Genomic DNA, 27,391 nt, shown 5'->3' with positions numbered 1-27,391 from the left:
CACAAGTATTATAACTGCTCACATTTTATTTAGCCACACCAAGACACCAAATTGACCACTTCAGTTTGGATTTTATGTCAACATATTGGCCATTTGTGTTCAACACCATCCCCACCACCAAAACAGTTTTCTTTCCATTGTTTGAGTTCATGGCAAGTTTGATTATTGACCAGTATCCCTATTTCACATTTTAAAGAACTGTCGCAACAAAACAGTAGGAGTTTGGGTGAAAAGGTTACTGCACGCTGGATGACAATGTTTGCTACAAAGCCAAGAGTCCACACAGAGCTCAGTCCTGGTAAAGCAAAAAGCCAGAAAATGTACTATACTTCCAAGTGCTTCCATAAATAGCACCACGATGTAATCTAAGCCAAACCTGATCTCCTTGGAAGAGAGGTAAAATGGCATGGTTGCTAGCCGTCTCATGATCCGGTGCGCCATCATTGGCATAGGCTGACACCATTACTTCTTCATTACACATGAGGTTGACGTAAAGTGGCACATTAATTGCTAGCTTAAGGATGTGGAACATGAAAACATACATTCCATTAACAGGACAGGTAAAGCGTCCAATGTGGGTGTCAAACATCTCTCCCATGTTGCTGTGCAGCTGATCAAAAACAATGGGCTGGTCTAGGTTGTTCGGTGCAAAGTTGACAGTGCGAGAGGCTGTGAATGCAACTCTCAGTGGCTGGGAGAGAGGGTAAAATTGCATGGGAAGAAGGGAAGTGCGATGGTGGCCTTGAGGACTATGCGAGACCTCAATGATGGAGACCGGAAGGGAATCGCTATGTCCAGAATCCACCGTTGTGAATTCTGCACGGTCTGGGCTGCTCATCTTTGACGACTCACACCAGGCTGCTGCGATGAAATTGTTTTGTCAACATAGAAAAGACATGCTTCGCCAAATCGTTTCAGTTCTCAAAATTCTTTAACATGCCTGGCTATATGTATTTTGTTATTTAATACGCGAGACAACTCATGTTCATGTCTCAGGTTCATGTCTAGTGGTTCAATGTCTCTAGTGGTTCAATGTCATCTAGTGGTTCAATGTCTCAGGTTCATCTCTAGTGTAGTACACAATGTTAGCAAACAGCACATTGACCCTTTAACATCTTTAACACCAGTTTAACATCTGTGATGCTAATTATTGATCAACTTAGCTTAATGTTTTCTATTATTTATTTAATTTTCCCTTGTCCATGGCTCTAACTGATATTGGTGGTGGTCCTTTATTCATGGTAAAAATGTCTGACAATATAACAGTGTCTTACCACTGGAATGATGCTGTACTCCACATCCACAGACATGTTGGGATCCAGAATCCTGCAAGGATGTCAAAGGTTATTAAAATGTTTCTTGAATACCTGCGTTTAGTGTAACTTGGCATGTTATGTAATTGCAAAGAGGCTACATGTAAACTCAAAAGTTTATGCTGAACAAAGGAAGATAAGGATATTTAAGAATTCTCTTATAACTGGAGCCCATCAGCATTTAATTGAAAGTCCCTTCCCGCTTGTTTTAGCAGTACACCAAGTTATGAGAGGGTGTGCGCACTTGTACAATTACATCTTAGTTGGTTATTTCTATTATCGCCAAAAAACAAACAAAAAAAACATTTGAATAAGTGTGGGTGTGCACAGATTTTACAGCAATTATACAAACAAATGTCCGTAGCTAGTAATACCGTATTTATTCTAATTATCGCCCAAGGCGATAATTAGAGAAGGTTTATGTCCAACAGGGGGGTGGGCGATTAACAGAGAACACTTTTTGTCCGATCCCCAAGGGGCACTGAAATGGGCGATATTTTGTATATTTTCCTTGTGTAGTATGCAATACCTGCATCTCACTGGTGTTGTTAACACTAGAACAGCGGCTGTTTTGATCTACCTCTAATAGCGGGGTGCGTCAATTGACGCTCTATCGATGAGACACGTTACCGTCGCACATCACATGTTGCGCACGTCATGTTATCGCGATCGTCTTGTTCGAGCGCACGCCCCGATAACGTAATTGTGTGAGGATATTGTAGTGGAGTGACGAGTGTAATTGTATCATAGTTTATGGAGGAAAAACTATTTAAAAGGGACATTCGACGTGCTGTCAAATCAGTCATATTTAAACTTGCGCAATGACGTCGGCATGCTGTCGCGGAGGAAAACATACGTTTTGGGGGGAATTTTTAGCAGCATGGGCGATAATTAGAGGTATCAATGTTTTTTATTTATGTCGTCGCTAACACACACTGGGCGATTATTAGAATATGGGCGATAATTAGAATAAATACAGTAAAGCACTAACGGAGCTAGAGTGGGGCCCACCGGGGCACTGCCCCTGAAAAATGCCAGATCATTGACTATTGGGTATTACCAATTTGTCCTGAATTTATTTTTTCAAAATGTTCCCATCTGCCATTTATCGAATTTTTAAAATCAGCATTTTCTGTAGAATTCATGGAGATTGTAAAGGAGGGGGTACGGATACTTTCATTTATGCATGCTGTAATTTATTTCAGATCACTCTATATCAGGGGTCACCAACCCTTCTTAAACCGAGAGCTACTTCCTGGATACTGATTAAGGCAAAGGGCTACCAGTTTGACACACACTTCTGAAATAACCAATTTGCTCAATTTGGCTTTCACTATGTGTTATTATTGTCATTTCCAGTTCACATGTAAATGTGATTTTAACAAGAATAGCAAAAATACAGTCAAACCTTGGTTTTTGACCACAATCCGTTCCAGAGGGCGGTTCGAGAAGCGAATCGGTGGAATTACGAATCTATTTTTCCCATTACAAATACAGTGGAGCTTCGGTTTTCGACCACAATACATTCCAGAAGGCTGTTCGAGAAGTGAATCGTTCGAATTCCGAAACATGTTTTCCCATTACAAATAATGGAATAAAAATTAGTCCGTTCCAAGAAAAAAAGCCTTTTTTAAGCATTTGTTCATTTGCACATTTTTGTCCGATCGCGCAACTGCAGCGCACCGCCGACCGCGCAACCCTAGCGGGTCGCCGACCGCGCAACTGCACCGTGCTGGTCGCATTATTGTGACAGAGCCGTTGCTGAAATTTAGAAAATATTTTTAAAGTCCTGATGTACTTTCCAAAATTTAAGTGGACCTAAGTGCGCAGGGAGCTTAATTTTGTCTGATTGCACAAATGCAGCGCACCGCCGAACGCGCAACCGTAGCGCGTCGCCGACCGCGCAACCGTAGCGCGTCGCCGACCGCGCAACTGCACCACGGTGGTCGCATTATTGTGACAGAGCCGTCGCTAAAGTTTAGAAAAATTTTTAAAGTCCTGATGTACTTTAAAAATTTTAAGTGGACCTCAGTGCGCAGGGAGCTCAATTTGGTCCGATCGCGCAACCGCAGCGCACCGCCGAACGCGCAACAGTAGCGCGTCGCGGACCGCGCAACTGCACCGCGCTGGTTGCATTATTGTGACAGAGCCATCACTAAAATTTAGAAAATATTTTTAAAGTCCTGATGTACTTTCCAAAATTTAAGTGGACCTCAGTGCGCAGGGAGTTTAATTTGGTCCGATCGCGGAACCGCAGCGCGCCGGGCGCTCACTGTCGCATTGCTTTAAGAGCGTCTTTGTGTTTTAGGATGGCTTTACTGTTCCCACTTGCTTTCTTTGGAGGCATGATTCAGGGTTAATACAATCCTCAAAGTAACGAAAATACAATAACAACGGAGTCAGTCGGGCTCCGGGCCGCGCGGTCGGGTTTTCTCGGGTCCTCCCGGCTCATCACGCGAGGTTCGACGTCCGAATTTTGTTCGACAACCGAAGCAAAAAAGTCTCGAATTGTTTGGTCGAATTCCGATTATTTTGAGAACCGGGACGTTCGAAAACCAAGGTTTGACTGTAAAATAAATAGATGTAGCTCACTGACAAGTGCCGCTATTTGAGCTAATTTTAGAACAGTCCTGCGGGCGACTCATGCGGTCCTTACGGGCGACCTGGTGCCCGTGGGCACCGTGTTGGTGACCCCTGCTCTATATAATACAGTATATTTTTTAAAAATTTATTAAGATTTATTTTTCAAACAAAGACAACATACAACCAATTCGACCTAAAACCAATGAAATTCAGGGCCTGTTGTGGACATATAATATGATATGGCTATTATCGTACATTTAAATGATGTTCACGATTACAATCTTCTGATGGAAACCACGACATAGCAGCACTTTAGCTTAAGAGATTTATTTACTTACTCTCGGAGCACCAAAGAGAGGGCCGTAGTTCTTAAGATGAGACTGGAAAATGCATGTCCCCCCTGACAAACAAAGTCCAGTATCAAAATGTGTGTTACGCTTAAAATATTTGACAGAATCTGATTAAACCAGCATTGCAGTTTATGATGACATTTATGTTCATGGTTTATTTAGTTTCTTTTGGACATGGAATACAATTGAATATGTAGCTTGTCATAGCTGAATATTTGCTCAGTAAACACACAATTGACAGATAGTTGCATGCTAACATCTTTTCACACAAAAGTAAAAAGAATATATGGCGTTTAAAAAAAAACAAAAAAAAACAAAAACAAAACAATACTTATATTTACACACATTGTACTAATAGCAAAAAGCTCTAACATTTTAGGTTCAATTATCCTTTAAAAGCCACCAGAGGCATACCCAGTGTGTGAGAGTCATCTTCTGTGGGTGCAAACTCAGGTGGTGTTTGGGTGCAGGAATTGATGTACATTGGTTCTACATTTGCATCCCCATTGAAGACCTACAATAAAAAGAAAATTGTGTAAGAAATTAATACTACAGAGACCAAGTGTTGCAAAAAGTTTGCTAATGTACATACAGTAATGCAACAAATTGATGAATCGACAACTAAAAATTATCAAATTAATCGATTTTTCTTTTTGATAAATCGCTTTTCTTTTTCATTTAAAATTGTCAATATGTTCAGAATTTGAGCTTCTCTACTCAGATTTCTGTAGTTCCTCATGAAATGGGACAGATTAGCTTCGTGTTGAATCAAAATTAACCAATAGCTTCTAATTTGGAAAACTATGATCAACATTTTTCATGATTTAAATTTTAATATGATTCCATCTTCATTTTACTGATGATATGTAATGGACAGCCAAGTTCTTGTTAAGAACAAAATGGCACATTGGAAAAGTAGAACACTAAGCTACATGTATACCACATGAGCACACGCATTCTTGATAGTCATAAAAGGCAAGAAAAAAAGTTGAAAGACTCACTGATGGGATATCATGAAATTGTACGGTAGTGACAGTTTGCCTTGCAGGCGGTGTGGAAAATGTATGCTCGGAAGCGGAAATAGAGATGCTTGGTGCCATCCTGTTACAGGGAGAAATCTTTCCTGATTCAGCCACCAGTGTCTGAGGAATAGAGTTTGAGTATGTAAAAAAAAAGAAGTCTCAGCTATTTGAAAATTCTGAAACCAAATATTAGAGGCAGGGCAAAATATCAATGTGCTATTGCATTGACACCTAAATCATTTTGCAAGTGCAACATACTTTAAGTTAAGTTAGATTTCCCACCCTCATATACTTATGAACTTCAAACTGACAGATTGTAGACTCTGGCGTGCAAAACAAGGGTGAAGAAAATTTCTTCTATTCAGACACATGAAGTGGTTCCTGTCGGGGGGGCACCCAAAAAAAAACATATTTTGGAGGGCAACCTTACATTTGAGGAAATCTCCAGCTCATAGCTTTTTAGGCTCTGATCCCCATTTGTCAGTCTGGTGTTGTGGTCCAGAAGCCTGATAGGCAGTGGGGTGGACTGTGAATGGAAAATGAAGGGGTTAAATAAGATTTTTTAGCTAACACTTGACCATGACAGAGTGGATAATTAGTGTAGTAAAAAAAAAAAAAAAAATCTACACACCCTTGTTTAGATATCAAGATAAAGAGCCAGAGAGAAACTTATACCAGTTTTACTGCTTCACTGAAAACCAGTCTTTCAGGGTTGCTCATTTTGTACCAGACCATAAAAGTCACCTGTTTTAATTAACCTGTTCACTTGAGGAATTTTCCAAATACATTTTCTGAGCATTCCTAAAATATAGCCTTTTCTGCTGCTTTCTAGTTGAGAAGTACAGGGTTTAGGTCACATGGAAAATGTTTCAAAAACATTTGCTAGTGTGCTTTTTTTGAAATTTTATCAAGGGGTGTGTACCAGTCACACTTTTTGTAATAGCAACAACTAAAGGACTGCTTACATGCATTTCTTTGGGCAGGGGATCACTTGAGTTTTTCAAAGCTGTTGGTTGGGACAACAAAAACATTGAGTATTAAGTAATTTACATTCATATATTTAATCCTGTTTGTAACACTGTTGAGCATTTCATCAGAGCAAAACTGACATTGTCAGAGGTATGTTGACAACGGATGAGTTAATGGGAAAAAACAAACAAAAAAAAACCAGAAATGGTCAGAAATAACTGCAGTCATTCAAAAAAAAAAAAAAAAAAATGAAAATCAGACATTTCTTTTGAATCATTTTGACAAACAATTTCATGAAATAGGCCTAGACAAATATTTTTTGGGCAGTCCGTTTTTATTTTAAGGGGTACTCATATTTTGTTTGTTTTTATTAGGCTTTTTTTAAATATTATGACAGAAGTTATTTCTGTGACCACTGCGGATTATTTATTAAGAGAGGTAGCCACAATTCTTTTTTCACGTGTGCAAACCGCTATTTCCACGACATAGTAAGGTGAAGAGTAATATTGCCTCCTAGTGGCATTTTGAGGTATGACTAATTAGTAAAAGTACACTATAGCCTAATTTAGCTTTCATTCTAAATCTGACAGAATTGCAATTTGTAATGGTTCAACATTACCCAGAGGAGATGAGAATTCTGGTTGCTCCTTTTTAAATCTGGAGATTCCATTTTCTGAAGTGGACTCGCAATCTATAAGAGAATCCTAGACAGCAAGGTAAAGTCTTTAACAAAACTGTTAATATCCATCATAAGAATGCTATGTTTTGTATTGATTTCTTAGTACACTGCTCTAAGTCTTCATTTGCTACATTCCACCTGCATGAAACTGAAAGAGCCATGGATCTTGGTCATCAGGTCCTCCAAGTATTTGTTCCTCAAGATAGGGTCTTTAGGAAAGGCCGGAGAGCTGAATATCATTGCAGGTAAATCCTTGTGAAGGTCCTGCCAAGAATCACAAGGGGTACGTAATGAGTCAAACACTGACTTTTTTTTTTAAATAAATATTTTTGCACTCACAATCTTGGAATTTCGCTCTGTTTTAACTTTCTTCTCTTTTTCCTGAAGAAAATAAAGTCATTCACATCATCATCCTGTTTTTTTAAAGGAATGCATTTTTCATAATTTTGCTCGGCTAATATCCTTTATTTGTACTTTTCTAGCCTTTTATATTTTCCACAAAAATTCTGAGGGGGAGCGGGGGCGTATTTATGAATATAATATTTTCCTCTACTACAATGAACCAACCAAATGAATTTGTGTTTTGGCACCCGCAAATTCAAAATTTGTGTATGTATTTCTTTTTTTGAGTGTGTGTGGAGTCAATCCCTTGTTTATTTTGTGAAAAATACATATTTTATCAGCCTTATTTGAAGGATTTTGGAGGTTGGGGATGGGGTTGCCATTTGCGGACCATTTTTCCCATATATAAAATTGTATTTTGTCAGACATCGGGTTACGAAGTTGTGTGGTCCTGTGTGAAGTAGTGCTAATGAAAAAATCCCCCCCTCCTATAATTTAAGTTGCACTGCACATCCCGGGCTTGTATAATGGAACATGAAAATCAAGAGCCTTCCCTACAGAGAACTCTTTATACTTAAATTAGAAAATTATTATTACCGTTTTTTCCCATATATAATGCGCAAAATTTAGCTAATTTATTGTCCTAAAATCTGGGTACATTTTTTTTTTTTTTTTAAGAAAATCATGGTATAACAATTTTTGAAGAAAATCTTGTCACGGACGGTTCTTTACAACGTCACTTTCCTCTCTTTTCATTTTAACCTAACTGATCGCGGTGGTGCCTTTCTGGGCAGTCGGAGAAATCAACGCCAACAAAAAAAATACATCCAGCCTTGTTAAGAAATCACCAGAAAGATCACCATGACAATTGTGAATAATAAAGAAATAATTACTATATATATTATATATATATATTATTATTATAATAATAAATAATTGTGATAAATAACTGGAACATCACTCAAATATTGGTGATCCCGTTGAGAGTCTCACATATTTCTTCGCTATCGAGTTTGCTACTGCATGCGCAGTGATACTGACCGGCAGAATAACATCCGGTTGTTCCCAAAGATGATCTTTTTTCTGAAATAATTTTACGTTTACGGACTTAAGTAACCCGGCCGGGTCATACCAAAGACTATAAAAATGGGACCCATTGCCTCCCTGCTTGGCACTCAGCATTAAGGGTTGGAATTGGGGGGTTAGATCACCAAATGATTCCCGAGCGCGGCGCCGCTGCTGCTCACTGCTCCCCTCTCCCCCAGGGGATGGATCAAAATCACACGGGGATGGGTCAAATGCAGAGGACAAATTTCACCACACCCAGATGCGTGTGTGACGATTATTGGGACTTTATAAAAAAAATAAAAATAAAATAAAAAGTCAAAACTTGGGTGCGTATTATACATGGGTACAGGCTTTTTTTCCAGCATCAACATGCCATTTTTAGGGTGCGTATTATACATGGGGGCGCATTATACATGGAAAAAAACGGTAATTACAGGAAACGAAAAAAATCTAACAAATTTAAAGATATTTTAGCACACTGAAAACATGTCATGTTATGTTTTCAATGTGCTATAATATTCCTCAATAGTGTTGTTCTACATGTATTTTCTTGTTTCGTGTCAATAATATTTTTCAATTTTTTTTGTTGTCTAATGTTGAGTTTTGTGTTTTCAAGTTTAACAAATACCGTGATTTCCCATGCATAATGCGCAAAATTTAACTAATTTATTGTCCTAAAATCTGGGGTGCGCATTATGCATGGGTACAACAATTTTTGAAGAAAATCTCCCTCGAAATAAAACTTGAAATCACCTTTCTTCTTGTTTGTTGTCAATCGCGCATCGCATTCAGCCATCCTGCCCAACACACTTAGTCAGTAAAATTCATAATTGACGACACATCGTTTGATGCGATGGTGCAATCCTTGATGGTGTGTTATTGTCAAATATTGTTTGTTTTTTAATCTCCATCGCAAACCGGATATCATACGGAGGCCGCCATTACAGTATGCGGAGAACGGATGCGCAAGACACGTCAGCTATATAAAGAGCGAGAGTTCAGTTTTCTTCCTATTAGTTTCAATTCACAGTTTAATTAGCAGTTTCAATCAGCAAATAACAAAATGCGTATTACAGGTAATATTTTATTTCACAACACTTTGCCTTGTTCCTTTCATCTCTGCTGTTCACTTCAAACACGCTCCATACGAACACAATGCTCTCGTATCAGACGCTTGCTCGATCACCTGCTCGTTTGCTGTCACAATGTACCCTACACAAATCCGAAACATTTCTTCGCTATCGAGTTTGCTAGCGCATGCGCAGTGATACTGACCGGCAGAATAACATCCGGTTGTTCCCGAAGATGATCTTTTTTCTGAAATAATTTTACGTTTACGGACTTAAGAGTCCAAATTTGGGTGCGTATTATACATGGGTACAGGCTTTTTTCCAGCATCGACATGCCATTTTTAGGGTGCGTATTATGCACGGGGGCGTATTGTACATAGAAAATTACGGTAAAATAAAATAGTATAATTGTTTTTTTCAATTTTTGGAAATGTTACCTGTCTACTACCAGCTGATTTGCACTTGCCGGTAACTTTAGGGATTAGATTGGCTGCTCCTTTCCATGATGTCTTGGCTGCAGCCTGAGGTGAAACGCCTTCATTGGAGAGCTCAAAATCCCAGTAGTCAGGAGAGTCATTCTCTTCCTTATAGTTCTGAGCAAGAAAATTCACATGCCTGAAAAGCCTCAAGTTACATTCTACATTAAAGTGAAATAGGAAAAACACGGTGTATAAAAAAAAAAAAATCATAGTACCCAAACAGATCAAATTTGACCTCAGAGGTTCAACTTGTCAAGTGTTGTGATGAATGTATGCCATCATTGATGATGTAACATGAGGTAATGCAATGAGATCCATTTAGCCATGTGTGTTGAAGCAATGGCATAAACCAGGGGTCACCAACCTTTCTTAAACCGAGAGCTACTTCCTGGGTACTGATTAAGGCAAAGGGCTACCAGTGTGACACACACTTCTGAAATAGCCAATTTGCTCAATTTGGCTTTCACTATATGTTATTATTGTCATTTCGAGTTCACATGTGTGATTTTAACAAGAATAGCAAAAATACAGTCAAACCTTGGTTTTTGACCACAATCCTGTTCCAGAAGGTGGTTCGAGAAGTGAATCGGTCGAATTCCGAATCTATTTTTCCCATTACAAATACAGTGGAGCTTCGGTTTTCGACCACAATACGTTCCTGTAGGCTGTTCGAGAAGTGAAGCGTTCGAATTCCGAATCATGTTTTCCCATTTCAAATAATGGAATAAATATTAATCCGTTCCAAGCAAAAAAAAAAAAAAAAATGCCTTTAAGGATTTGTTCATTTGCGCATTTTTGACCGATCGCGCAACTGCAGCGCACCGCCGAACGCGCAACCATAGCGCGTCACCGACCATGCAACTGCACCGCGCTGGTCGCATTATTGTGACAGAGCCGTCGCTAAAATTTAGAAAATATTTTTAAAGTCCTGATGTACTTTCCAAAACTTAAGTGGACCTCAGTGCGCAGGGAGCTTAATTTTGTCCGATCACACAACTGCAGCGCACCGCCGAACGCGCAACCGTAGCGCGCTGCCGACCGCACAACTGCACCGCGCTGATCGCATTATTGTGACAGAGCGGTCGCTAAAATTTAGAAAATATTTTTACAGTCCTAATGGACTTTCCAAAATTTAAGTGGACCTCAGTGTTCAGGGAGCTTAATTTGGTCGGATCGCGCAACCGCAGCGCGCCGGGCGCTCACTGTCGTATTGCTTTAGGAGCGTCTTTGTGTTTTAGGATGGCTTTACTACTCCCACTTGCTTCCTTTGGAGGGATGAATAGAGTTGATGCAATCCTCAGAGTAACGAGAATGTAATAACGAACGGAGTCAGTTGGCATGCGGGTCCTCTCGGCTCATCTCGCGAGGTTCGACAACCGAATTTCGTCCGAAGCAAGAAAATCTCGAAGTTTTTGTTCGAATACCGATTTGTTCGAGAACCGAAACGTTCGAAAACCGAGGCTCCACTGTAATGGAAAAAAACTTAATCCGTTTCAAGACAAAAAAATCCGCCTTTTTTAAGCATTTTTTCATTTGCGCATATTTGTCCAATTGCGCAACTGCAGCGCACCGCCGAACGCGCAACCGTAGAGCGTCGCCCACCGCGCAGGTCGCATTATTGTGACAGAGCCGTCGCTGAAATTTAGAAAATATTTTTAAAGTCCTGATGTACTTTCCAAAATTTAAGTGGACCTAAGTGCGCAGGGAGCTTAATTTTGTCCGATCGCGCAACTGCAGCGCACCGCCGAACGCGCAACCGTAGCGCGTCGCCGACCGCGCAACTGCACCTCGCTGGTCGCATTATTGTGACAGAGCCGTCGGTAAAATTTAGAAAATATTTTTAAAGTCCTGATGTACTTTAAAAATTTTAAGTGGACCTCTGTGCGCAGGGAGCTTAATTTGGTCCGATCGCGCAACCGCAGCGCGCCAGGCGCTCACTGTCGCATTGCTTTAAGAGCGTCTGTGTTTTAGGATGGCTTTATTGCTCCCACTTGCTTTCTTTGGAGGCATGATTAGGGGTTAATACAATCCTCAAAGTAACGAAAATACAATAACAACGTTGTCAGTCGGGCACCCGGGCCGCGCGGTCAGGTTTTCTCGGGTCCTCCCGGCTCATCTCGCGAGGTTCGACCTCCGAATTTTGTTCGACAACCGAAGCAAAAAAATCTCGAATTTTTTGTTCGAATTCCGATTATTTCGAGAACCGGGACGTTCGAAAACCGAGGTTTGACTGTAAAATAAATAGATGCAGCTCACAGACAAGTGCCGCTATTTGAGCTAATTTTAGAACAGTCCTGCGGGCGACTCATGCGGTCCTCACGGGCGACCTGGTGCCCGCGGGCACCGTGTTGGTGACCCCTGGCATAAACCATAAAGTGTGCTGGGTTGTTCCAGACAGATTGGCATTGTTGTAATCCCAAATTTCGGCACTAGAGTGTGATCAAATTGGCCTTGTTGTAATTCCAAATTCAGACAGCCGAGGATGCCATATTTCAGCACTAGAGTGTGATCCAAAGAGTGTAATTCCAAATTTAGACAGGAGAGGATGCCCAATCTTTACACGAGACCTATCCATATTTGCACACAATCATGGAGCCAAGGTACTTTGTTATTTTTGCTTTCCGCTAAAATATATAACCTGTAACAGCTTCGCAGAATAGTCACATATGTTAACGTAGGGGTGCCCATGATCATAAAGTGTTATTTTTATGTGTTAAGACAATATATGTTAACGTAGGGGTGCCCATGATCATAAAGTGTTAATGATTCATGTGTTAAGATAATCACAGTTTAGTAGGTTTGCTGTTACATATGTTAATCAACCGTTTATGTTAATCAATATTATGTGTATGATGATTGAGGACGTATAAAGGTGTTAGCTTGGGTCGAAACAGAACTTTTGGCTGTAGTAAGGCTTAGAAAAAAAAAAGAAAAAGAAAAGAAAAAGTTAAATAGAGAAGTAACCCATGACTAACTACAGCTTTTCTTTTTTTTCAAGCAGTTTTTTTAAGTGTGACTGAAGTTCTACAGTTTTTGGTTGCGCAATTGTAGCTAGCAGTCGGTTACATTTCTATTTAACTTGTCTTTTTTTCTTTTTTAGCCTTACTCCACCCAAAGATTACGTTTCAACCCAAACTAACACTTAGCAGCGAAATGCAACCTCACCTCTTTCGAAACTTCAGGCTGTGTCAACTTTGGTTTTGCTATCAAAAGACACAAAATGATCAGACATGTACAGATGTTAAGTTAACTTTTAAACCTCTTAAATTTATTTGTTATTTATTAAACACACCACAAATTTATTTGTAATTAATTTTTGTCATCATAAGGGCCACCAATACATCTTTGATTTAAGGTATAAATTAGCTTTAATAGTGCACACAATAACTGCATAAACATACCTAGAGTAGCTTTGGAAGGAAGACAAGAGAAGTACTTGCACTTCAATAACCTGGTAACCTCCTCTTTCAGCAATTTAACTGGAAAAAAAACCAAAAAGAAATCAGACAATTTTATGCATGTTTATTGTACCAGAATTTTACCCAAGCTAATCAATATAATCTACTGTCCACGCACACACACTTACAAATACATTAATAAATTCTCCGATACGTACATGTTGATCCAGCCACTGTTTTTTCTTCTCCTTCCAGAAGGTCAATATACATTACAGACGCTTCCTCCATCCACTCCTCTAAACTTAAACGCAGTAAAGAAAATTCAAACAAATGAGTTTATTACGTGTTGCTGTTTTGATTACGAAATTCATTTTGGTGAAGGGAAAATATTGGTGTCAAAACTTTAAAAACATACTGACTCCATGTTATGTATGTATGAAATGTCTAACAATATAAATCCTTGTTTTAAAATCCGAACAAAAAGTGAGTTTCAGCATATCATACAATTAAACCTTAAACTTTTAAAATTAGTCTCTTATCGGCCTCATATATGTATTTACTTTTTAAGGGCTGATGCAAATATTCGTCAAATATCTGCGACGATAATCAGTCTGTCCCTAATTTCAACAGCAAATACACCACTTACTATGATTCCAAAACACCGTTCAAAATAAATGGCTTCCAAACGATTTTAAGAAAAGGACTACGACGACCCCTTGTGACCGTAAAACTAATTTCACTCCATAAGGGACAGGAAAGCCTAAATAATTCAGTAAAAAAAATTTTTTTTTTCCTTTTTATTGTGAGGTCAGTGCTTTGTAACAGGAAAGTATAACATTTAAACTGCTCCTCAAACCAAGAAAGATAGACTGAAAACCAAAAAACGAAGAAAAAAAATAAAAATTAATAGGCAAGAAAATAATCACCTCAGTCTGTCATCCTGCCTTACTCCGAGCAAGGTGGCAAGCTGGCTCAAGCTGTTGAGATGCTTTGCCGGTAGGTAAGGCGCCTGGTTGTGTCCGGTTAGCAGGTCTTTCTTGACATGGGCCTGTTGTACGCTGTTTAGAAGGTGTTGGACTTGGAGCACCATGCTGAGCCGTTTCTTCTCCTCCTCCATTCTTGCCAGTTTCTCCCTCTTTACTGCCTTCTTCTGTGACCTCAGTAGCTGCAAAGCCAAGACAGTAACATTTGGATAAATGCTTATTTGTGTGAAGGCCTACACACGTTATTCTACTTTTTCATTTCTCGCACTTTTTTTTGTACTGCTACTACTTCCGTCATCCGATTAACCCCATTCCAATTTCAACATATTCTAAATACCGTATTTATTCTAATTATCGCCCATATTCTAATAATCGCCCAGTGTGCGTCAGCGATGACATAAATAAAAAACATTGATACCTCTAATTACCGCCCATGCTGCTAAAAATTCCCCCCCCCAAAACTTACGTTTTCCTCCGCGACCGCATGCCGACGTCATTGCGCAAGTTTAAATATGACTGATTTGACAGCACGTCGAATGTCCCTTTTAAATAGTTTTTCTCCATAAACCATCCAATTACACTCATCACTCCGCTACAATTTCCTCACACAATTACGTTATCGGGGCGTGCGCTCAAACAAGACGATCGCGATAACATGACGTACGCAACATGTGATGTGCGACGGTAACGTGTCGCATCGATGGAGCGTCAATTGACGCACCCCGCTGTTAGAGGTAGATCAAAACAGCCGCTGTTCTAGTGTTAAAAACACCAGTGAGATGCAGGTATTGCATACTACACAAGGAAAACATATCTACCATTCCAGTGCCCCTTGGCGATCGGACAAAAAGTGTTCTCTATTAATCGCCCCCGTTGGACATAAACCTTCTCTAATTATCGCCCTGGGCGATAATTAGAATAAATACGGTAATCATGTGACGGGCGCTTCCATTTTTTTCATTCCAAAAAATTTCCGTTTACGCAAAATTCACAAATTTCCGTCAAAATGTTCCCCATTCATTCTTAATGGCACATTCAACATTTACATTGTTCCAGTTTAAAATTCACATCATTCAGCACATTAAAATCACATTGGGGAAGATGAAATGAACAGGAAGTGCCCCAAGATAAACAGGAAGTGAACCGAAAGTGTCCCAAATTTAACAGGAAATGAACCGCAAGGGGCCCCAAATTGAACCGGAAGTGCCAACAAACCAGAAGTGACCTAATTTTATCCGGACGTAACCCCGAACAAACCAAAAGTTCCCCAAATAAACCGGAATTGACCTATAGTGAACCGGAAGTGCCCTGAACTGAACCGGATGTGCCACAAATCAAACCGGAAATACCTCATACAAACCAAAAGTGCTCTAAATTGAACCAGAAATGCCACAAACAAACCAGAAGTGGCCTGCATTGAGCCGGTTTCAACTTTAGGATTCCAAAGTATGGGTTACAAACATGTAGTTTTCATTTCCTTCATAATTCCAGTAGTTTTGGCACTAGATTTTACTTTAAATTTGTTGTCCGAGTCAACCGGTTTCAACTTTAGAATCCCAAAGTTACTAACCTGTAGTCTTTGTTTCGTTCCAATTTTTTTCCAAATTTTGACTTTTTTCCTCATTTATTCTCTATGGGGTATTCACCAACTGCTCTATTTTCTACATTTTTGTCCGATTAAACCCGTTTCAACTTTTTTTGTCATTTGACATTATTCTGTAGCATTCCCCAAGTATTTTTTCAACTTCTTCGCCTTCACACGCAATTTCTATGAAATTGCATTTTCTAGTATTTAATTACTGTTCGTAGGCCAACTAGGGCTGTTGGATAATTGAGATAGCTTGCAAAAGCAGTATGGGGAAGAGCAATTGTACCTTTCTGCTCAGAATTCCAAAGGCAAATGTATACAGTACCACTCACTGCTTAGCTAACATGGCAAAACTAGCTTAAGAAGCGGTTGAGTAAATGACGGGACGCTACTATCAAGTAACTCAAATATCAAATCGCAGTATACAAATTTCTTCTTTTACATTTAAATTGTCATTCAAAACTTTAACTTGAATAAAATTGCATTTGAGGATGCTCATTTATCGAACTAGAGTACGATAAAGTAGCACAAGTGCAACAAATTAGCTCACCTTGGATGCAAGTCATTTTTTTCAGGTAAAGTTCCAGTTAAAAATTCGAGTGAATTGATTTTTATTGGATAGAGACAATATTCAAGTCAGTGTAGTAGCAACTGGCTATTAAACTCTTACGTTTTGAGTCAAGCTTCCAAGTGTTTGATGGAGCTCCTTGGCAAACTCCAGGTTATGCACCACCTGCTCATATTTCTCAGTAGCAGCCTAAAAACAAAAACAGCTTAGTCACAATAACTTGGTGTCATTTAGAAAAGACGGACTCACCATTTGATCTTTATTTAAAGTCTCACCACAGGCCAGGCATCTTTTATAGTGTTCCAGTTTCAACTACGGCAAGCAAGACAAAAAAAAATCCTATGCATTTCGCCTAACACACATCCCAGCATGCTTTTTAAACTCTTTAGCCACATTTTCATGTTCCTACCTTTTTTTTCTCCAAGTTGCGGACCTTGTGTTTGAGGCAGATAAGTCCATCTTCTATATAGTTTTCATACCCATAATAGGCATTGGGGAGATCAAAGCTCGGCAGGGCACCGAGACTTTCAGGTGAATCTCCTTTTGGACTCACAACAATCACATTGCCTTCTAATTTGTCCTTCTCTTCTGATTGTTCATCAGCAAGTGTGACACCCACCGTTGGGGAAGGAGGGAGCTGCACCATTGCTAGGCTCCACAACTACAAGAGGGAAAAATATTTGTACATCAGTATACAGACATTCAAACCCAGGTAAATATTTATATATGTATTCATTTATATTTTTATGCGTTATTTTCACATGGTTGGGTAAAAGAGGATCTGAAAGTGAGTGGCACTTGTGTGGGTTTGCTTAAAATATTGATAGCTAGATATATACAGATGTTAAACCAATATCGTATCGATATTTTAGGTCTTCGTATCAATACAGTAGGGGACGCAGGGGTGAGTAAAGTTATTCATTCAATCATCTGTACAGCTCATGATTCCCCCCCAATAAATTCAAAATGTATGCACATTTTTTACTTTGAGTTTATGGTTGTTCAACATAAACCAAAAAGCAGTAAGGTATATTATTGCATCATATCGCATTGTGTAAAACTGTATTGAATCATAGCGTATCGTGACCTGTGTATCGAGGTATCATATGTCAGGTTCACAAAGATACCCAGTTCTAGATTGCACTGAATGAGTTAAGCATGATCATTAAACAGATTTTCAATGTCTTAAAGATTTAACGTTTTTGCCATGTATAATGCGCAAAATTTAACTAATTTATTGTCCTAAAATCTGGGGTGCGCATTATACATGGGTACAATTTTTTTTAAATTCTTTTTTTTTTTTCCTTTTTTTTTTTGTGAAGAAAATCATGGTACAACAATTTTTGAAGAAAATCTTGTCACGGATGGTTCTTTACAACGTCACTTTCCTCTCTTTTCGTTTTAACCTAACTGATCGCGGTGGTGCCTTTCTGGGCAGTCGGAGAAATCAACGCCAACAAAAAAAATACATCCAGCCTAGTTAAGAAATCACCAGAAAGATCACCATGACAATTGTGAATAATAAATAAATAATTATTATATATTATATATATTATTATAATAATAAATAATTGTGATAAATAACTGGAACATCACTCAAATATTGGTGATCCCGTTGAGAGTCTCACATATTTCTTCGCTATTTAGTTTGCTACTGCATGCGCAGTGATACTGACCGGCAGAATAACATCCGGTTGTTCCCAAAGATGATCTTTTTTCTGAAATAATTTTATGTTTACGGACTTAAGTAACCCGGCCGGGTCATACCAAAGACTATAAAAATGGGACCCATTGCCTCCCTGCTTGGCACTCAGCATTAAGGGTTGGAATTGGGGGGTTAGATCACCAAATGATTCCCGAGCGCGGCGCCGCTGCTGCTCGCTTCTCCCCTCTCCCCCAGGGGATGGATCAAAAATCACACGGGGATGGGTCAAATGCAGAGGACAAATTTCACCACACCCAGACGCGTGTGTGACGATCATTGGGACTTGAAAAAGAAAATAAAAAAAAATAAAAAAAATAAAATAAAAAAATGTCAAAATTTGGGTGCGTACCGTAATTTTCGGACTATAAGTCGCACCGGAGTATAAATCGCACCAGCCATAAAATGCCCAAAAAAGTGAAAAAAACCATATATAAGTCGCTCCGGAGTATAAATCGCATTTTATTATTAATTCATTCGACAAAATCCAACACCAAGAACAGTCATGAACGAGCAACAACAGGCTAAACGATAGGTATGCTAACGTGACATAAACACAAACTAAGAGCTGAGAACGGCCCTGACGTAAAATTCAGAGTTATTCAAAAAACTATTACATAAATAACACGTTAATAAAACCATCTGTGTCACTCCAATTCATTAAATCCATCAATCGTCCTTTGTCAACAATGCGTGCGCGCCGCTGCACTTCAAAATATTCCACAGGCCCATATAACGATATATAAATTATATATCAAATACCGTTTTTTTCCGTGTATAATGCGCCCCCATGTATAATACGCACCCTAACAATGGCATGTTGATGCTGGAAAAAAGCCTGTACCCATGTATAATACGCACCCTTTTTTTTTTTTTTTAAGTCCCAATGATCTTCACACACGCAGGGAGGCAATGGGTCCCATTTTTATAGTCTTTGGTATGGTCTTAACTAGGCTGGATGTATTTTTTTTTGTTGGCGTTGATTTCTCCGACTGCCCGTAAAGGCACCACCGCGATCAGATGAAAAGAGAGGAAAGTGACGTGCGGACATGTGAAAAAGGCGGCTCTGTATGGGAGAGACGTTGAAGAGGAATAAAAACACCCTTGGAAACCAAAACTTGCCCCTCGTCGTGACTCGGAGCCGCAACAAATGTTTCGGATTTGTGTAGGGTAGATTGTGACAGCAAACGAGCAGGTGATCGAGCAAGCGTCTGATACGAGAGCATTGCGTTCGTATGGAGCGTGTTTGAAGTGAACAGCAGAGACGAAAGGAACAAGGCAAAGTGTTGTGAAATAAAATATTACCTGTAATACGCATTTTGTTATTTGCTGATTGTATTAAACTATCACATTCATTGTCAGTCAAGAAGAGAAGAGGACTATTATCCCTTCTTTGATGAAATGACCAGAGCACAGTACAAACACACTATTGTTCTTTCGGTATTTATTCAACCCACATTCTTTCACAACATGACAAGAAGAGAACAATACATAAATCAATACTCGTACCAGTACCATGATTTTCTTAAAAAAAAAAAAAAAAATGAAATTTAAAAAAAAATGAAAATTAAAAAAAAATTGTACCCATGTATAATGCGCACCCCAGATTTTAGGACAATAAATTAGTTAAATTTTGCGTATTATACACGGAAAAAAAACGGTAACTATTATATAAGCAATAATGTTATCAAACCATCTGTGCACTCTAAATCATTAAATCCATCGATCAAATTCCTCGTCCTTTGTCAACAACGCCGCGCGTGCGTGCGCCCTGACGTCAGCCTCGTCGTTATTCCACAGATCTACTATATAACTATATTGTAGCGTTAACAAAGTTCAAGGAAAGACGTGGGTTTGGTAAACGGCTCTTTATTTAGCAAAACAAACTTCCAGGCGTGTGGCAGCGTGGACTTCCAGCCACGGAAGTGGAAGAGAGCTCCATACAATAGGACCGGGCGTGCGTAAAAGCCATGACCGAGCCCCATCCACCGTCTCCGGACAGCCACTCGGCTGAGCGCCGGCCCTCGACTTCCATCCACGGAGCTGAAAGACAGCTCGGTAGAGTAGGATCGGACGTGCGTAAAAGCATTGTCCGAGCCCCATCCACCGTCCCTGGACAGCCACCCGGCCGAGCGCCGGCCCCCGACTTCAATCCACGGAAGTGAAAGAGAGCTCCGTCGAGTCAATCTTTGTCCTTTATGTAAACAACGCCTCGTCGCGCTGCTGACGTCGCGCTGCTGACGTCGCGCTGCTGACGGCGCGCTGCTGACGGCGCGCTGCTGACGGCGCGCTGCTGACGTCGCGCTGCTGACGGCGCGCTGCTGACGTCGCGCTGCTGACCGCGACGTCGCGCTGCTGACCGCGACGTCGCGCTGCTGACCGCGACGTCGCGCTGCTGACCGCGACGTCGCGCTGCTGACCGCGACGTCGCGCTGCTGACGTCACTTGAAATTCAAATTACAGTAATCACTTGCTACATTGCGGTTCGTTTATCGCGGTTTCTTTCTTTTTTTCATTTTTTTTTGAAAATTTCTGAAAAAAAACCACAAGTCGCTCCTGAGTATAAGTCGCCTCCCCACCCAAACTATGAAAGAAAACGCGACTTATAGTCCGAAAACTACGGTATTATACATGGGTACAGGCTTTTTTCCAGCATCGACATGCCATTTTTAGGGTGCGTATTATACATGGGGGCGCATTGTACATGGAAAAAAACGGTACATCATTTTCTCTTAGACAATACAATAGACATTTGTTATCAAATTATTTCTTTTAAAATTCACAACGTATCACTTAGAAAATTAACAGAAAATTTTAATTCGCTAAATAATTAGCTGAGGTTTGCAATCACTTAAACTAACACACACAATAAGTCGATACCTGCTTTTTGTGGTACCGATTACCGAATATCTATCTATCTATCTATCTATCTATCTATCTATCTATCTATCTATCAGGGAGGCCTCCCCTGCCATCATGAAAGGGGGAAATACAAATTCAATTGTTTTTATTAGTCATTTTCCTTTTAATTTCAATAATTTTGTATAATTTTGAACCATAATCGCAGAATTTTTATAGTTATTTTAAAACCGAAGACGATTCGCTCGGAGGAGTCCTGTCTAGCCTCCTTTGAGGATTGCGTAATCACACGGCTACCTATGTCGACAGGCTATGCAGTTAGTACCTCAGTACCTCCCCAGTCATGAACCTCACTGATAGAGATAGAGGTAGCGATAGAGATAGCGATCAGAGATGGGACCAAGTCTTAACCTTCAAGTCTCAAGTAAGTCCCAAGTCATCTTTTTCTTGGGCAAGTCAAGTCAAGTCCTTAAATAGGTCAAGTCAAGTCCAAGTCAAGTCCTTAAATAGGTCAAGTCAAGTCCAGGTCAAGTCACCTTATTATTGCAATTTTACCCGCAGAATCTGATCTTAGTAGTGAAAAGACAAGATATCAGTAACTTTTAGTAACCATCATTGTCCAATGTGTCTAACCTGTTTAAAAAATATGACAATAATTTGGATTTGCACTGTAATTACTGATATTCAGTAAAATACACCATTAAATCATATTTACTTAATTCAGTTTCATCATCATATTCATTGCATTAAAGCTATATATACACACACCTATTTCGATAAATGAAAAGCACTTACTTGGCAGAATGGCTCTTCAAATGACAGACAAAGTTTGAAGTTGTCGTCTGGCTGTCCGAAATGTTTTTGTTGCATATCTCGCACTGTGCTGTCCGTCCTTTGCCGCCATAAAAGTAATTGCGATAGCCGAAGGTGATGACTCGCGGTACCGCTCCCGCTGACATGTTTGCGCATGTCTGATATAAAGGGCCACGACTGATTTATTGACAGGGTAGTGTTCCAATCATGATAACGCCATTCTCAGCCTGCGCTCCTACTGTGTTATCGATATTTTTTTAAATGTATTATTAATTTGATATTCAAACTGAAAACAAACTAAATAACACTGAAGTCATTCAAGTCAAGTCAAGTCCCGAGTCTTTAACTTCAAGTCAAGTTTTTTCATTTTTTGTCAAGTCACAAATCATCAAAACAGCGACTCGAGTCCAAGTCACAGTGACTCGAGTCCCCATCTCTGATAGCGATATATACATACATATATATATATACACATACATACATATATATACACATATACATACATATATATACACATATATATACACATACATACATATATATACACATATACACATATATATACACATATACACATATATACATACATATATATACACATATACACATACATATATATACACATATACACATACATATATATACACATACATATATATACACATACATATATATACACATACATATATATACACATACATATATATACACATACATATATATACACATACATATATATACACATACATATATATACACATACATATATATACACATACATATATACACATACATATATACACACATACATATATACACACATACATATATACACACATACATATATATACACATACATACATACACACATACATATATATACACATACATACATACACATACATATATATACATACATATATATACATACATATATATACATACATACATACATATATATATACATACATACATACATATATATATACATACATACATACATACACACACACATATATATACATACACACACAGGACCTCGAAAACCGAGGCTCCACTGTAGTTTATATACAGGACTGTCTCAGAAAATTAGAATATTGTGATAAAGTTCTTTATTTTCTGTAATGCAATTAAAAAAAACAAGAATGTCATACATTCTAGATTCATTACAAATCAACTGAAATATTGCAAGCCTTTTGTTATTTTAATATTGCTGATTATGGCTTACATCTTAAGAAAACTCAAAAATCCTATCTCAAAAAATTAGAATATTTCCTCAGACCAAATAATAAAAAAAAAGATTTATAACAGCAAAACAAAATCAAACATTAGAAAATGTCCATTGATGCACTCAGTACTTGGTTGGGAATCCTTTTGCACGGATTACTGCATCAATGCGGCATGGCATGGAGGCAATCAGCCTGTGGCATTGCTGAGGTGTTATGGATGCCCAGAATGCTTCAATAGCGGCCTTTAGCTCATTTGCATTGTTGGGTCTGGTGTCTTTCAGCTTCTTCTTCACAATACCCTACAAATTCTCTATGGGGTTCAGGTCAGGGGAATTGGCAGGCCAATTGAGGACAGTAATGCCATGGTCAGTACACCATTTACTGATGGTTTTGGCACTGTGGGCAGGTGCCAGATCATGCTGGAAAATGAAATCATCATCTCCATAGAGCTTTTCAGCAGACGGAAGCATGTAGTGCTCTAAAATCTCTTGGTACACAGCTGCGTTTACTCTGGACTTGATGAAACACAGTGGACCAACACCAGCGGCTGACATGGCTCCCCAAACCATCGCTGACTGTGGGAACTTCACACTGGATTTCATGCAACTTGGATTTTGCTCCTCTCCAGCCTTTCTCCAGACTCTGGTGCCTTGACTTCCAAATGAAATACAAAACTTGCTTTTGTCTGAAAAGAGGACTTTGGACCACTCTGCAACTGTCTAGTGCTTCTTTTCCATAGCCCAAGTCAGACGCTTCTTCCGTTGTCTTGAGTTCAGAAGTGGCTTGACCATGGGAATACGGCTATTGTAGCCCATTTCCCGGACACGTCTGTGAACAGTGGCTTTTGATACCTGGACTCCAGCTTCAGTCCACTGTCTTTGAAGCTCCCCAAATTCTGGAAGCGACTCTTCTTCACAATGCTGTTAAGGCTGCGGTCATCTCTCTTGGTTCTGCCACATTTCCCCCTTCCAACAGACCTTTTGTGAATGTGCTTTGAAACTGCACTCTGTGAACAGCTTACTCTTTGAGAAATTTCTTTTTGTGTCTTACCCTCCTGATGGAGGGTGTCAATGATGGTCCTCTGGACAGCAGTCAGATCAGCAGTCTTCCCCATTCTTGTGATTTAGTTTACTGAACCAAGCTGAGCGTTTGTCAAGGCTCAGGAAGCCCTTGCAGGTGTTTCGAGTTAATTAGACGATTCAAGTGATTAGTTGAATACCCTACTAGTATACTTATTCATGATATTCTAATATTTTGAGATAGGATATTTGAGTTTTCTTAAGATGTATGCCATAATCAGTACTATTAAAATAATAAAAGGCTTGCAATATTTCAGTTGATTTGTAATGAATCCAGAATGTATCACATTTGTTTTTTTAATTGTATTACAGAAAATAAAGAACTTCTAATTTTCTGATGCGCACACGCACACACACACGAGGAGTCATACTACCAAATTTTTAAACCCACTAACACGGCTGATAAGTCCATCCCCAAAATACATACACATTCTGTGTTTATCAGATTAATCAATTTAAAATTGAAATTTACATGACAGTAAAGCAATTCTAAACAGCTCAATAACAGAAGTGTTCATTAATCAAAAAGCAAAAAGTGACGAGTAACACAGTAGCAGCAGTTGACAGCTAGAAGTCTAAACTTTCACGTCAAAAAGAAGGCGGAGATAAAGACAGTAATGTCATCCAGAAAGAAATCTTTAAGTTATTAAAAAAAAAAAAAAAAAAAAAAAAAACTAGAGCACCATCAACATGGCTCCAGAAATAATTTTGGTCATCCGCATGGCTACTTGAAGTCTAACACTCAATTATACTTTTAATGACGTTCTATAACAATGCTGAAACAATTCCTACCCATTAAATGAAAACGAAAACCGTTTGACAGTTAATTGCTCACAAGCTACGACGATGAAACAAACTAAATTAATGTGCAAGACTGCATGTGTCTTCAATTTGATGAGATTTAAATACTGAAGCGCAAACTTCAATCAAACTTTGCCATCGTTCCTAACGCAAACCATACTTGGAATTATTTTAAAGACACGGAAATTCTCAGAGGAATGACGACGAGCATGTCGCAAAACAAACAAACAAACAAACAAACAAACAAACAAACACCACCAACCTCGTGGCTCTAGTTTGGGAGTTAATTAATGAAGTCACCAGTACTCCTAGTCGTTGAGACTTTGCAAGGTGGTCAGTTTGCAGAGGGCGCCATTTGGTTTGCTTTTGATTTATAGTGCACTCCCTTTGGAATACTTCCTGTTCTACTTTTTTTTTTTTAACCTTTTTTTAAGAGTATGAATAAGTGGCCCTTGTCTTTTTTGTTCATCACGTTTGGAAGCAGATATTTGAAAATAGAAAAACGACTGATTACTTGATGTTTGACAAAAACGGAAACACTAAACTAAACTAGTAGTCTAGATTTTCACGTCAAAAAGGAGGCGGAGAAAAAAACAGTAATGTCATCCAGAAAGAAATCTTTAAAAAAAAATAAAAAAAAAATAAAAATAAAACCTAGGAGCACCACCAACATTGCTCCAGAAATAATTTTGGTCATCCGCATGGCTACTTGAAGTCTAACACTCAACTATACTTTTAATGACGTTCTATGACAATGCTGAAACAATTCCTACCCATTAAATGAAAACGAAAACCGTTTGACAGTTAATTGCTCACAAGCTACGACGATGAAACAAACTAAATTAATGTGCAAGACTGCATGTGTCTTCAATTTGATGCGATTTAAATACTGAAGAGCAAACTTCCATCAAACTTTGCCATCGTTCCTAACGCAAACCATACTTGTAATTATTTTAAAGACACGGAAATTCTCATTAGAGGAATGGCGACGAGCATGTCGCAAAACAAACAAAAAACAACAACAAAAAAACACCAACCTCGTGGCTCTAGTTTGGGAGTTAATTAATGAAGTCACCAGTACTCCTAGTCGTTGAGACTTTGCAAGGTGGTCAGTTTGCAGAGGGCGCCATTTGGTTTGCTTTTGATTTATAGTGCACTCCCTTTGGAATACTTCCGGTTCTACTTTTTTTTTTTAACCTTTTTTTAAGAGTATGAATAAGTGGCCCTTGTCTTTTTTGTTCATCACGTTTGGAAGCAGATATTTGAAAATAGAAAAACGACGATGTTTGAAAAAAACGGAAATACTTGCTAATAGTGTTGCCAGTGCAGGAATGACTAAATTATTAAATTATTTATAAATATAATTATAAATTATTTATATTATTGGTGGCATAGTGAAGGAATGGGGTCGAAATACCAAACGTTCTGCCTAGCTACAAAAACAGATATGCTCAAACCTCATTGAATAAAGTACATAAGCAGACAAGTATACTCACATATTAAAGCAATAAAAGAAATATTTTAAGCATATAATTACACCTACACAACAAATCAATAAAGAAGACATAACTAGACATTTTTGATAGGTGGTAATGACAAAGGTTTTTATAACTTTATGATCTGATATGTATATCTGAGCACTTTGAAATAACAAATGTTTTTTGATATATTGCCTGAATAGCTTAATGACCCTTAAGGAACTGTTTAATGCATGCCTGATGATTTTCTAAATCACGGACACTGCCAAAGTCGTCTAAAAATGTTCAGTACTTGATTGTATCTTATGTTTTGACTAATGCTAGACGCCAGTTTTCGATTACTACTGAACGTTCTGGACAGAGAGAAATATTTTGCCTAACAAAGAAAAGATATGGTTGAAAGCATGATTAAACTAAGAATATGATGACGTAAGCAAGTACATGGAGTATCAAAAGAACGAACAAACAAAAACATGGTAAGATTCAAGATTCAAGAGATTCAAGAGTTTTTTATTCGCCATGTTTGAGCGTGCCAAACAAGGAATTTGACTTCCGTAAATCACACACTCTGTTCAACATTTAGGTGACTAACAACACTCAGGACATGTGAAAAATGGCAAATATTCTCAAACATCCCCTGATCTTAAACTCCCAAAAGGGCAAGGAAAAACACAAAACTCCAGCTAGGGCAGTGCTTCTCAATTATTTTCTGTTACGCCCCCCCTAGCAAGAAGAAAACTATTCGCGCCCCCCACTCCCCACCGTGACTATCCATCTCTGCATAACATTTTATCCTTATTAACATTAAAGAAAAAAAGAAAGACATATGGTCAAACTTACAAAGAATAACTTTATCAAATCGTGTTTTAAGTCTGCAACAGAAAAGATTTTAAGTGCATCAATGCCTGAAATTGAGAATAAATAAATCCTTGTTTAAACTGTAAACATGTTTGACCAACTAATTGTACCATTGCAAAATTAAATCAAATCAATAAAAAATATTTAATAATTATAATAA

At 38.7% G+C, this 27,391-nt stretch overlaps 1 protein-coding gene and 1 long non-coding RNA gene across 4 annotated transcripts; one reads left to right on the top strand and one right to left on the bottom strand.

The window, feature by feature from the left end:
• Window positions 1-11: 11 nt before the first annotated feature.
• On the bottom strand, window positions 12-26,011 carry caprin2 (caprin family member 2). 3 transcript variants are annotated; one of them, XM_037243087.1, is made up of 19 exons: window positions 25,933-26,011; window positions 16,822-17,073; window positions 16,662-16,724; window positions 16,515-16,601; window positions 14,200-14,438; window positions 13,492-13,574; window positions 13,277-13,354; window positions 13,041-13,078; window positions 9,834-9,989; window positions 7,256-7,297; window positions 7,055-7,180; window positions 6,857-6,941; window positions 6,234-6,274; window positions 5,699-5,794; window positions 5,248-5,388; window positions 4,661-4,760; window positions 4,235-4,296; window positions 1,275-1,326; window positions 12-861 (listed from the first exon to the last, which is right to left on the bottom strand). In XM_037243087.1, exons 2-19 carry the CDS (start codon window positions 17,056-17,058, stop codon window positions 290-292), a joined length of 2,298 nt encoding a protein of 765 aa, XP_037098982.1. In that variant the 5' UTR covers window positions 17,059-17,073; window positions 25,933-26,011; the 3' UTR covers window positions 12-289. The 3 variants fall into 3 exon arrangements, with proteins under 3 accessions (XP_037098982.1, XP_037098981.1, XP_037098983.1); XM_037243086.1 differs by lacking the exon at window positions 25,933-26,011 and adding an exon at window positions 25,158-25,264; XM_037243088.1 differs by lacking the exons at window positions 7,256-7,297; window positions 25,933-26,011 and adding an exon at window positions 25,158-25,264.
• On the top strand, window positions 11,562-27,285 carry LOC119117099. Its single transcript, XR_005096418.1, has 3 exons — window positions 11,562-11,571; window positions 21,457-21,466; window positions 27,057-27,285. It is a non-coding gene; the product is annotated as an uncharacterized LOC119117099 (long non-coding RNA).
• The last annotated feature ends 106 nt before the right edge of the window (window positions 27,286-27,391 follow it).

This window comes from Syngnathus acus, chromosome 23 (assembly GCF_901709675.1).
Source record: "Syngnathus acus chromosome 23, fSynAcu1.2, whole genome shotgun sequence".
In the NCBI taxonomy this organism is placed as follows: domain Eukaryota; kingdom Metazoa; phylum Chordata; class Actinopteri; order Syngnathiformes; family Syngnathidae; genus Syngnathus; species Syngnathus acus.
The sequence above is the reverse complement of the archived record's forward strand: the minus strand, read 5'-3'. Positions and strand labels throughout refer to the sequence as shown.

Coding starts and splice junctions, on each gene's coding strand:
- caprin2 (XM_037243087.1), bottom strand. CDS start 17,058: ATGGTGCAGCTCCCTCCTTCCCCAACGGTGGGTGTCACACTTGCTGAT. Junction 14,439..16,514: donor TTGGAAGCTTGACTCAAAAC/GTAAGAGTTTAA, acceptor TTGGCTTTGCAG/CTACTGAGGTCACAGAAGAA. Junction 5,795..6,233: donor CCCTGCCCAAAGAAATGCAT/GTAAGCAGTCCT, acceptor TTCCATTCACAG/TCCACCCCACTGCCTATCAG.